Source organism: Argentina silus, assembly GCF_951799395.1.
Source record: "Argentina silus genome assembly, chromosome: 3".
NCBI lineage: Eukaryota > Metazoa > Chordata > Actinopteri > Argentiniformes > Argentinidae > Argentina > Argentina silus.
In genome coordinates, this window is record NC_139657.1 from 25,274,417 (window position 1) to 25,288,010 (window position 13,594).

The 13,594-nt window shown below is 44.4% G+C and overlaps 1 protein-coding gene across 1 annotated transcript; it reads right to left on the reverse strand.

Annotated features, from left to right (window-relative positions):
* Positions 1 to 370: 370 nt before the first annotated feature.
* On the reverse strand, positions 371 to 8,602 carry six5 (SIX homeobox 5). Its single transcript, XM_083667377.1, has 3 exons — positions 7,896 to 8,602; positions 5,009 to 6,603; positions 371 to 4,090 (listed from the first exon to the last, which is right to left on the reverse strand). Exons 1-3 carry the CDS (start codon positions 8,585 to 8,587, stop codon positions 3,405 to 3,407), a joined length of 2,973 nt encoding a protein of 990 aa, XP_083523503.1. The 5' UTR covers positions 8,588 to 8,602; the 3' UTR covers positions 371 to 3,404.
* Between the last annotated feature and the right edge of the window lie 4,992 nt (positions 8,603 to 13,594).

A 13,594-nucleotide genomic window follows, 5' to 3' on the forward strand; every position in this document is an offset into this window, starting at 1 on the left:
GAATGTGTGTGTGTGTGTGTGTATCCTTACCCATACCCTGGCAGTGTTGAACTTACAGGTAACCTGAGAGCATGGGGGTTACAAAAACAACATTCTCTCACACACACACCCACACACACGTTTGTGCTCTCTCCGTTGTGTTTGCATTCATCCAGAGAGAAAGCATGATAGTGCAATGCAAACAGAAAACATAAATTTAAATCTTATTTCCTAACCAAATTAGGTGCAAAAATCACATCTAAGAGAAGTAATTTGGGTAGTATAGGTGCTCCTCAATCGATGACCAGCAAATCTCACACAAATCTCAGCACAGACACACTCACAAGACCTCCCCAAACATAACAAGCAAATGTGCATTTTAACTGTAGTTTATTACAATATCACAATAAAACTGTATATAAAAAATAGAATACCTTTAAGTACAAAACAAACCTCTCAAGAGTGGACAGAACAATGTTTTACCTTGAATAACAGATTCAATAATCCCTTTACTCACTATTAAAAAGTAAACCAATATACATTATCTTTGGTTATATCAGCTGGAGGCTGTTTTTGTGTGTGTGTGTGTGTGTGTGTGTGTGCGTGTATGTGACTAAACTACATTAGACCACAGGCCAGAGCTGAGCTGCCTGTGGGTACAATAGTACACACTCATTTGAAACTGTAACAGCATTTTAAGCACCTCACTACAAGGGGGAAACCCTTCACACACAGACAATAATTGGGCTCATAGATACACAACACAAATACACACACACACACACACATTCCCTTAGCATCCAACTAATGCACGTTATCACCAGGCTATGGAGTAACCACCCAGAACCACAACAATTAATCGAACACAAACAAAAACAACTCACAACAGATACCTTTGGCAAACAAATGCTACAGGTGTTATCATATTGTACATGTACGATATCATTTACATGGCGAGAAGTGGTGATTTCAACATCTACAAATAGTTTGAGACTGTACAGCCCAAGGATGGGGGAAGAACAAGACTGCATCTTGCCAAACAAAGTATAATGCTTTTTTCCTATGTCCATTTACATCATGGACTTTTCGTTGTCGTTCAAAGTGTTCGGTTACAATTAAAAACTGATTGATAAATGATTGAAATATACATATAAAAGAAACAAACACACAAATGATAACCCAGAGAGGGCTCACTGTAGCCTGGCCAGGAGTGACGCTTTGTGTACCGTTGACCAGAGAACTAACTGCTACTGTCTGTGCTGTGGCAATGGAGACAAAATGGTGACCATTGTAGGTTTATGGAGGGACTGCACCAAGTCTCCCTGGGGCTCATTCCATTCCAAAATCAGCCCTCATGTCTTCTGCCCCTGGACAACTTGCCTGTACAGATCTGACAGGACTACAGGATAAGTCAAAGCAATATGTCAGACACTGCACCTAGCCAATTGGAAGCGTCATAGAGAATTGATATCACCCATCTTGTCCTCTGAGATCTATGACATCATCAAGAGCAGAGGGAAGGTAGATTTCTTTTAGAATGGAATCCAGCCATCACCAAAAACACACACAAAGCAGAGTGACGTAAACATTATGTAGATGAAATGTGCAAAATGAACAAAAAGGAGGGAGCTCTCGAGTGTGGCAGTGTAGATGCCAATCAGAGACAAATATGGGATATCACAAGACGTATATATAACATAATTGTGGGAAGTTGGTTGGATCACGGTTGCGTCATTTTGTGAAAAGTCAAACACATTATCCACTTTAAAGGGTCAGCCGCATAGACCCATCAACCTCTGAAACTGGAGAGTAAGGCACTTATTAGTTCTATCTCATAACTATACATGTAATATAAAAGCACTCAAAAAACAACATATCATTCATTGACACAAATACAATTTGTAGTGTAAAACTGTGGTGCATTCAGTAAATATCCCCACAACGTCATCACAGCAGAGTCTGTAGCATACGAGCAATAGGCTTCATAGTGTATAAAAGCTCAGTCTTTATAACGTCTCTCCCAATTGGACTGGCTTTTACTGTATATGTAATTCATGCCACTGTGTCATATCTGTGTGTCATATAGGGAACATTTATAGAGGGACATGCATTGCATAGAGTACAAAAACATTAGACAATTCCCAAGTGACAACAATCCCATGATTGTTTAAAAAGAATGGGAGGTTGTTGGTGCCCCCACAGGGGTTTAAAGGACAGAGAAAGCTTGGGTGATGGCTAAGTTGTCTCAGTAGTCGAACACCGCTTCCTTTCTTTACTTCCTTCCCTTCATCTCCACTGATCCAAGTAACAGAAGCAACAGATGAGAGAAAAATTACCATGTAAGCGTTTTCCAAAGTATTTTACTGTTCTACCTTTTCAGATCAGTGCAGATGAGGGAGAAAAGACTGTCAAGATGAACCCCTGGTATAGGTAAGTGCAACCAAGACCTCTGCTCAGATTGGAAGTTGTCCATTGGCACTGATTTAGGATCAGCTTACCCTCCCTAACTAACCTCTAACTTCACTATTGGGGAGGAAAACTGACCATGAAACAGCATCTGGGGGCAACTTCATCCTACTCTCTGATTTCAGTACAATCTCTGCCAGCTGGGCTGCGTTCACCGAGGCTGAACTGGGCACTTTGTAACACTTATAAACCAAACTACTTAAGCACTAGAGTGAGCAACCATAAAGAACCACCCAGTCAAACTAAATATGGCTAAAACACTTGGTTGTGTCTGCAATTGGTTGTGTTTAACATCTTTGAAAAGACATGCCTGGCAAAAGGCTGTGGTGGACCAACTCCTCTAGACTAGCACTGCCAAGTAAAACTCCAGGCATTCATCCCCCTGTAGTACAAATAGTCTTGGCTGAAACTGAAGGTCTGTGCATGAAAGTGGCAGAATGTCTTTGCAAATAAACTTCTGGGAAAATAGGCCAAGGAACCCCGCCTTGCTTGGGAGAGTCTAGACTTTTTACTCCTACAGTTGAAACTTAGCCAGAGGGGTTCCTCCATTTTGGCTCTGACTGGATTTGGTGACACAGAAGGGGCTCTGAGCTTGTGGAAGAAGGAAACAGAGGAAAGTGCTGAAACTGCGTAGAGTGAGAACCATGTGTGCTGTTGAGGAGACAAGCCTGTATGATCTAGGTCAATCACTGTTCAGTATTTTATCAACTTACCCACTCCCATCTGACCCTGCCCTTTCCGTAATCAAACCAGACACAGTATATCCCAAGGGTCAACATCTCTAAGGCTATGACTACAGAGTCTGAGAACCTTTCTCAAAGTCAAAACCTGTTCGCCTCTCAATACAAACACAACGAAGAGAGATTGAGCAGTTACGCAATAAAAACACCTCCCAGATAGTTCTAGAACATCTAGATTTCCATGTGTGACGGGTTAATGGGGGGGGTGTGGCGACCAGATTACAACCCCAGCGTATCATCCACAGGGACAGACTGTAACTGGGTAAGAATCTTGGGGTCCCCATCTATTTCCTCCTCGTCCCCCAAATGTAAACCCCTCTCCATGTCCTGCTCCGGAGAGGGGCTCCCCAGAAGCAGGGACTCGCCCCCAGGCAGGCCCAGCAAAGCTGGGTCCTCGTGTAGATCCCCCTTTCCACGGACGTCAAACAGAGTCAGGCTAGCGGAGGTGGAGAGGGGGACGGGGCTCCAGGTGGGCTGCGGGAGCTGGGTGGAGGGGGTCACGCCGCTGCACATGGGGCTGAGAGAAAGCATGCTCTCCGGGGTGAGGGCATTGGCAGGCGTGGGGGTGCTGGAGGCGTCCAGGGTATGCGAGGAGGCTGTGGTGGGGAGCAGGTTGGTGGTGGGGACCCCTGTCTCGGGTGAGCAGTAGAGCGGGGATGAGTTGATGAAGCAGAAGGGAGATGTCTGGAAAGTGCTGGAGGTTGGGACGGAGGTGGAGGCAGGGAGGGTGGATGGAGGGTAGATGAAGGGGGTGAGACTGGGGCCTAGTCCATTGGTGGGGACGGGAGAAGCCTCAGTGACGGGTTTGAGGGGCAGGCTGGTGAACTGGATACCGGCTGGGATGGTCAGGATCAGCTTGCCATGCTGGACACTCAGGATCGGGCTTCCCCCCAGAACGAGGTTCCCTACAATGGAGAGTAGAGGAAAGGAGCAGAGGAAGACATGAAAGAGGAGAGGGCAGGAGGAGGCAGGATGCAATGGGAAGAACATGCAAAGGAATTAAATTATAGCGTGTGAACATTACATAACCAAAATATAAATGTTAAAATATAAATAAATATAAACCAATTCAAAGGGATGGTTCACTATTTTTTGACTATTTTTTCAGGTGTTGGCACTGAACAATCCAGATATTTCATAAAAATCTTCATTATATAGTGCTGGCCAGTCTTGTTTCACTCTAATGGAAGCATTTAGGGAACTTTTTCAAACATGAGAATGTCCATTTCTAAACTTCAAAATTACGAGTCAATCAATTATTTGTTTTCAGAGATAGTACATCTGAAGTAATCTCACTGATGGTGGTTTTTCACGATTCGCGAAAGCATACATTGTTTGGATTTGTGTTGTTCAATGTTCTTGTTCAACTTGTGGATGGGTGAGGAACTGTACAGGTAATGCATGGTTCAGAAAAGTTACTTCCTGATGAAAAATACAATTTAACATCCATTAACAAGCAGTATCTGACGATATACAAACTTACATAGAGATACATTATCTATAGTTTGTGCATTTTCTGCTCTGCAGAACAGGAGTCTGCTTGCCCCGAATTCTGCTGTAATGACTAAATAACAATGATTTTCAAATAAAAATCATCTGGATTGTGCTTACACCAGAAAAAACAGGTACAAGTCTAAAAATGGTGAACCATCCCTTTAATATCCTCAACATTATCACTCAGTTCTCCTATTGCTTTGTCACTTGTAGCGCAAGTTTATCTGCGCTCTCTCACAATCCAACTAAGGTGAACGAGCAAACTCAATCTAATAAAGATATTCAACTGCGCTTGGAGGAAAAAGTTCACATGCCATTAGTTACCGTACCTGGAGAGGCAGAAGGGAGCTGGATGACCCCAGAGTTGAGGAACTGGACACCTGGAGCCACACTGGTGGGGGGCCCAACACTCTTGAGGTGCCCCAGCTGGTTTATTCTGAAGGGCCCCTGGGTCACTCCTCCAGCTGCCCCAGGTGCCGAGGTGAGTATCTGGAAGCCCCCCCCAGCAGAAGGGATGGAGAGGGTGGGGGTGGCCGGGACCACCTGGGGAAAGGACAGGGGTACGGCAGAGGAAGCGGGTATAGAGGAGACTGGAACAAGCTGGGGAAGGGAGAGCGGAACCAACTGAGCATGGGCTGGGGCTGTCTCCTTGGACTGGGAGACCGGGACCACCTGGGTGGGGGACGAGATGGGGATGACCTGGGTGCAGAGTGGGGACTGGATCTGGGTGAGGGTAGGAGTGGTGGCTGAGGTCTGGTCCCCCAGCTGAAATGTGAGGCCCTGGGGGAGCTGCCCGTTGGTAAGCTGGGAGACAGAGAGGATGGTGGTGCCTTCGCCCAGGGTGGAGGACCCAGTCTGCTGCTGGGGCAGGGGTTGGGTGAGTCGGGGGGCCATATTCAGAGTCTGGTGGCTATGGAACTGGGGAAGGGAGAGGGTGGCTTGGGTGAGAGGGGAGGTGAGGGAGGGCACAGGGACCAACTGGGGGCATTGGGAGACCTGGGCCCCTGGGGTATGCTGGACTAGCTGAGATACAGGTATACCCTGGATAGAGGGCACCACCTGGGGCAGAGAGAAGACCTGAGAGGTGGAGTAGGGCGAGGAGGACACCACCTGGCAGATGGAGCCAGAGGGGCTCAACTGGGAACCAGCTGTGGCAAACACAACATACTCCCCCTGCTGGCCGGGAAGAGATACTACAGGACTGGAGATGATCACGCCTGGGGAGGACATGGAGGCGGGGAAGGTGAGGGTGTCCTGGACACGGCCATTTTGTGTCAAGGGGAGAGAGGTGGGTGAGGAGAGAGAAAAGGAAGATGACACTGAGGACGAAGACGGGGACACTGTCTGAACGCTGTCCTCTGCTTTAATAACCATTCCCTCTGGGACGTTGATGATGTCCAGGGTGGGGATTGCCGAGGGGTTCATTACGCTCACCCTCTCCGCCTTCATGTCCTCAGTCAGGGAGAGAGAGATGGAAGCGCCGGGGTTGTTGTTGGGGTTTAGCACCACTGTTGGAAGGCTACTTGGCTGGGCCTCCATGGCTGTGACACCATGACCCATCACACTCATGTCCTGCTGCACACCCCCACTGGGTTTGGGGAACACCTGGGCCCCATTGAGGAGCAAGGGGGAGTTGGCAGTGACAGGGCTCAAAGTGACCGTATGGCCATCGCTCAGGGTCAGCCCGTTGATGATGACCCCAGCCCCTGCCCCAGATATCAGGGAGCCCCCGTTGAGCAGTAATGGGTGGGAGGCTGTGAGGAAGCCACCAGCGCCGTTGAGGAAGCCACCAGTGCTGTTGAGGATGAGCTGGCCTCCGGTGCTGATGAGGGAGGCTGTAGAGCCCACCATGTCCTCTGGTTTGTCTGAGATGTCGTCCATGTTGCTGGCTTCATCCTCTGTGCTGTGGTTGCCATCAGACTCACTGGGAGAGGTAAGTAAAGAAAGAAAGAGAGAGAGAGAGAGAGAGAGGGGGTAGAGGGAGATAATGAACAGAGATAAGGGTATAGATGGCTGGGTAAACAATCTTTACTCTTTGTTGTGCTGCAGCTGGGTTGTTGGAAGAAATAAAGTACTACTTAAGCTACGAAGCTTTCAGGGAACTCACCCCAGAATTGTTCAAGACTTACTACATTTTGCAGTTTCAGTTTGCACTTATCCCATCTCAGGAGTCAACTGTATTTCCTAATTTGACTCACTACTATCCTGGGGCACTGGAGCAGGAGCAGATATCTATAGTATGTTGAACAGAAAGGACAATGGCCTGCACAGATTGACTGTCACAGCCACAACCCCCACAGATAAGATAAAGACAGCGGGACAGTTGGCATTCTCTCCTTCCTCTATTCTCTCATCATGAGAGAGGACACCAAAAACAACTGGAAAATAAACATGTCAGCTTAAGTGTATTCACGGCACTAAATTCCCTAATTAACTGCAATGTGGTAGTCTACACTAAAGTAACAACTATATAGAGCAGGCCATACTGAGGGGAAAAAGACACACCCACACATTGGGTTATTGAATGCACCCTCAAGGGGACACAAGTCACATTCAAAAGCGTGAATTTGTTTTATCTTATATCTAATATAGACATGTTTTTTTCTTGCCTCCATAGACCTCCCTCTTGTACTCCTCTCTTGCCCTCTTTTCCCCTGTGCTAACAGCACTGTGGAGTATGCAGAGGTTTGTGTGGAGGTTGCGGAGCAGGATTTCAGGAAATTTGAGTCACAGGGCACCCAGGTCTCACATTTCACAACAAAGGGACATGCTCTTGCTCCCAGTCATGCTCTCTGAGACCTGTGTGGTGTTATCACGGTGTGAAGGGTCATTCATACAGCCATTTGTGTTTTTATTCAAACAATTTCTTTTAACAATTTTGTTTAAAATGTATGACACTGAAATGTACAGACAGAATAATCTGAAATAAAATAAATTTGAACCCTGTGAAAGATAGCTCACATATTCAAACATCAGGTTAAAATATTTGCCTACTTTGTTGCACATCATCTCAAATGCAATGTCTGATGATTTCCACGTTTGAACTGGAGAATTTAGAAAGAGATGTGGATATATGTGTATGATTGGCCTACTTTGACAGACCCTAATCTGCTGCTCGAACAATCATAAACTACCCAGTGCAATGATTACACAAACAGCATATTGACTTATAGCATATACAGTCGTTGAATGAAACGACCCGGGGACTGCAATTACCTTTTGCTGTTGGTACCGGAGGGGGTTCGATCTCTCTGCCGTCGGTTCTTGAACCAATTACTGACTTGTGTGAGGGAGAGTCCAGTGACTTTAGCCAAGTTTTTCTTCTCGTCTGGAGTGGGGTACCTGTTGCTTTTGTAACATTCTTTCAACGCATTGCGAGACTTCTCCTTAAAACAATACACGGTCTCCTCTCCGTCCCATATTGTTTTTGGCAGGGGAAACTTCTTCCTAAGCCGATACTTGTCCACGGCACCTAGGCTGCGACCCCGGGACCTCTCCGCCTCCTTGTAACGCGCCTGTAAGTAAAGGTCCTGAAGGAACCCATGGTTGCTCGGGTGGAAGTCATGGCTCTCCAGTATCGCGTATAGCTCTTTGAATTCTTCCCGATGGAAAGCGACCAGTGCCTGGGCCTTCAGTAGGGTCTCGTTGCCACGTAGCAGCTCGGCCGATGGAGGGATGGTGGATAGAAATCTCCATAGGCGATCCACATTGCCAGCTTGCAGAAGAGCTTCGCACAGACATGCTACTTGATCGGTCGAAAAGCTAAGTGCCGAGTTTTGGAAAGTTTTTAACAGTCGTTCCGATACTTCGTCCGGATCATTCTCGTCTTTCGGCTCAGCGGCATCCGTGGTAGACACCTCCGGGCTATTCTGAGATTGTTCTGCAGACTCCAAAGACAAGGAAGCCATTTTTAGTTTAACTTTTTTCTCTTAGTTCCTCCTCCCTCCCCTTCGCTCTCTCCCATTCTCTCCGTCGACGAGTGCCACCGCTTCAAGCGTCACGCCCCTACCTCGTCGATTCCCATTCAAAGATTCATGACATTAAACTAGACTAGGCTAGCATGCCTGCCCTGCTTGACACACAGACAGGGGACAGTAAAGGCGGGGTTGCACCTATATGGATTCAATTGATCTGAGTTTAGAGCGAGTCTACATTTTGTAAATCTAGATTTAAAAATGTGTTGCACCACTTAATTTTAACCTGGTTTAGTAAATCTAAGATTAATTAATGAATTGTCCCCCACCCAATTGGCCCAATTTTTACGAAACTATGGTGAAAGATATGTCGTGCCATAGAGGCTGTTTAGGAGTTTCCAGGTGACACCGACTCATCATTAAACACGACATAACAGGCTGCAAATAGTAACATAATAACAACATAATAACAGTTAGCGCCACTTGCACATAGACTGCGGAATGCGATTGAGGTCCGGCGGGAGTCCTTGGGTTCGATTGGGATGCGGTGCGCACCACCGACTCGGCAGCTGCACCAGACTGCGTTGCATTCCGGATTCCGCACAATCCTATATGTGCGTTAAAATGTGCTGCGGCACTCCGGCGGAAATCAGTTTAAAAACGACGTTCTGACAGTCGAGTTGAAATTGCAGATTATATGTCAAGGTTTCAAGAATATAGCCCCCCCCGTTATGAAGTGTAGCCAGAATCATTTTCAGATAGCTTCCCTTTATGAAATGTAGTTTATTTTGTCAACGTTTGTTGCAGTGCATCACGTCTCCCTCGTGCAAACGGTTTTAACGGAACAACGGTACACGCTCTCGTTTGATGTTACAGTGACAATGTTACATCTATTGAGAACCGTGATCACGTATTTCTTCCCAGGCTTTAGCTAGCTATAAACATCAGCTACAAATGTAGCTAACACGTTAAATGTGCATTTTCTGTTTTATATTTCCCCAGTTCAGGAGGTAATCTGTGTACCGGAGGTTCTTCGACATAATTATTTTTTATTAGGTGGCCTTGCTTCAGCAAACCAAAAGATGCAATTTTTGAACAATTGCCACACATTTTAAGCTAGTCACACCATTTAATCTGTAAAATGTGCAAAAAAATAAGCTTTCTGATACCCATTAAACTTTTTAAACTATTATGCTTTGTGTAACTCCAAAACCTCTCATGTGGCTAACATGGTGGAATGTTGATTTCAGGTAGCATTCTGAGAACCACCATTGTTACTGCACCTGCTATGGAACTTTCAGAACTGTTGAATAAAAACAACATGAGACCTGCAGGACACTTTCTTAGAATGACACAACAATGCACTCTCTTGGCTAACAGTTGTACCCCCCTGAAACCACTCTCAACTACTTAACTAACCAACTCTATCACTCAACCAACCAACCCTCTTCCCACTCCACTGAACTACACCAGGCTCATCCTATCTATCTATCTATCTATCTATCTATCTATCTATCTATCTATCTATGACCTTCTAACATACTATCTATCTAACCGTATACCTTTCCAACCGTATATCTATCTAACCTTTCAACTACCTATCCTTTCTTCCTTTCACTTCCTTTTCTAGTTAAGATTGATAGTGTAATTGTAATTGTCCAATCAAACATATCTATTTACTTTTTACAACAATGTTACGTTGTACACACCTTAACTAGGCTTAAAAACTATTCGCCATCAGAGTTCTCCTTACTGCATTTCCATTGGCAGCATTGTGCACCTGGTCACCTCCATCCTCTTCAGGGTGGTATAATAGAGTCACCTTGCCTCTTCCCATAGTTGTACAGCACAGCCACTGCATTGATGAGGGTCAGTGTTTTCTGTAGTTTGGTGCAGAGCCCCCACCAAAAGGCTCTCTCTATTATACTGTACCTCTTGCATGGATGTGACAGAAGTTGTATCTCCTTTCTGCCTGGGTTTGGGGATTCAAAAGGGGTCAGGAGATATATTCAGTATGGGTATCCATTATCCCCCAGTAGGTGCCCTTCATATGCCTCTCTTTCCAGCATTGCACTAAGATGAGAGTTGACGAAGATCCAACTGTCATGTATAGATCCTGACCATCTATCAACGATGCTGGTTATCTGGGCTTTATCATCACAAACAACCTGTAGCACAGAAGTGCAGGGCCACCAGGAGCTGAAGAAATGGGGGCACAGCTCAATTTGTCTTACTCCCATGCCCTATTGTTGGCCCTACCTTTCTGTTCAGTTGAATCACTAGCCTTTTCTCAATTGTTAGGTACACGACTCCTCACTTCTCTGTCCTCCACTTGCTTTGTCCTCAAAAACTATTTTGAACTGAATAGATCCTGCAATTTTAACACCATAAAGAACAGAAATTCACACATGCAAATGTGCTTCCTTCTGTTGCAAGGTCACTGGGTAATTGTGAATTTCTGTTCTTTCTTTTGTATTATCTCACTAACTAATATACCTGTTATGTTGGTTCTTGTTTGACTGTACTACATCTGCGCTCATGTTCATGTGTTGAGGTGAGGTGGTATTTTTTTTATATGACAGAACTCGTACAGGTCATGAGAGTTTCAGTTAATGTATAAATGTAAGTAAATGTAACTTACATCTTATTAGTAGATGCATGTACTAAAACTAACTGTTTGTGGAACAAATGAAAATTAAGTACCGTACTAGAAATATTCATGTAAATATATAACATTTTTATATTACATTATATTATACATTATATTACATTTTATAATATATAAAAGTTATCTTTACTAAGCTCCTGAGTATTTTTTTACAGTGTGAGTTTCAGCTTTTAATCAGTCTCACAGAGAGCAAGTTGAGAGGAAATGTGTGTGTGTGAGTGAAAGAGAGAGAGAGAGAGAAGAGAGAGAGAGAGAGAGAGAGAGAGAGAGAGAGAGAGAGAGAGAGAGAGAGAGAGAGAATACTGAGTGCCCAGAGTGTGAGAGGGTGAGAGTGTGGCACTAAGTGGTTATGATAGTGTAATTGTAAGAGAGTGTGTTTTTGCTCTTCATGAATTAGGGAGAGAGAAGGAGTAGAGAGCTGTGACCGTATGTGAACAACATCACGTACACCTGGACGTGCAGACAGATGAGGTGTGATAAGGCAAGACGGAACACCACCATCTCAACTCTAAACAGGAATGTAAACTTTTCCTTTGGTGGTGGGGGTGCAGCCCCCTCTCTAGTCTCAACCCACAGATAGTTGTATCTGATGATACACCATCTGCTCCAATTCTGTGGGCAAACAGCTAATGGAAATGGAGGTACAGCGGCTTCTCCCACCCTTCAGGAAATGGTGGTACAGCGGCTTCTCCCATCCTTCAACCCCCATTCTCTTGATATCTGGTTGGTGCTACGACCTGTCAGTGTGTTAAATTTCAACAACAAACCCACATTCTGACTTCTTGATAGCTATTGAAGACTGACTGACTTTGCCAGACACAATGCTTGAGTGGAGCAGAGTGGAGAGACTACCCCCTCCCTGACCTGTCTGGCTTCTGGCTGCACCCCATCCTCCTGTCCTTTTATCCTTTGTTGTGTGCCCATACATGCTCTCAAACTACCACACACAGCCATAAATTGTCATGGAAATCTGTGGGATGTTGTGAAGAATTACAAAAATAATTTTGTTAAAAATGAATTACGTTCTTTGACGTTCCCATTTCTGAATGTGTAAATGTTGGAGTACTAGCTAATCATTTAATTCAAAAGGCAAGACATTGCTCTACTGTTCAGCTATATTTTTTTTATATTTCTCAATAAATAAAAATAGACTTTTAACTATTCTCATTTTATGAATAGAACGATGACTGGATTGTGCAAATTCAAACGTGTAGGCATAGAGCATATAAAGTCCCAACTCTCATTTACTTCCTGAAAAGCGATGAAAGCCCTGAAACAGACCAGAATGGCCATACTCCCTTCTTGTCTAATTGAGAATAATGGGAAACTACTGTCTAGTCACCAACTTGTCCCTATATGCTAATTTGTTTACAAAATCTGAGATCCATCTTTCTCACTCTCTACCTCTCTCTCTTTATCTATGATTTACCATTGAGGGTAGAACATTTTTTACATGAAGTATTTGCCTAGTAATAATTGTACACGTATACAGTATTATTAAAGCCTCATTTGATTCATTCTGTTTGACCAGTCTTGCACTAAATCAGCACAAACTCAACATTTCTTTGCACATAGTGATAATTACATTACCGATGAAGACACCGCTTTAGACTTAAACTCACCTGATCCGTATTCTAGAAGTGTTGCAGAGTAGATTGGTAAGAGATGAGTTGAAACTAAAAAAGGAAGTTCCTGAAGAAACTTTGTGGGCTTGAAAAGTCTTATTTTGGTAGTTGGTAAAGTTAAAAGTTAAAAGGTTTGGACTATAGATTTTTTTAGGCAACTCAAGTTACACAAGTCTGGGCATTTAAAAGTTGATTTGAAGCTAATAGCCTAAGCGGTTTAACCTGTATACATGGTGGTATAGGCATGAATAGGATAGGACAGGACACTGTGAAGTCCAGATAGGGCACTGTGAGCTGGTTGGCCCCGCTTTCGACTCAAACTCACCTAATCCACATTCTAGAAGTGTTGCAGAGTAGATACTAGGTACTAGAGATGACCAAACCATAACATCCATTATAGATACCCTATGTAGTCCAGTCTTTCATCAGGGGTAATTAGGATATTAGAAGAATTGCAAACCCTTAAAACACAAATAATACATAGAGAGGATTAAATATTTATTTCCAGAGATATGTCAAAGATAAGTTAAATATAATATGTGGTTCCTTTATTCATATGTACTATTTCGAAAAGCTTAAACAAGTTTAACGTGGGCGCTTTTATTTTGAAGAACTCTAATTTACATACACCCGAGGTAGGTGGGCGGGGTTCCACTTTTGTAGTTCGCGGAACAGAGATGACAGGAAGAAAGCTCTAGAACCGGGTAT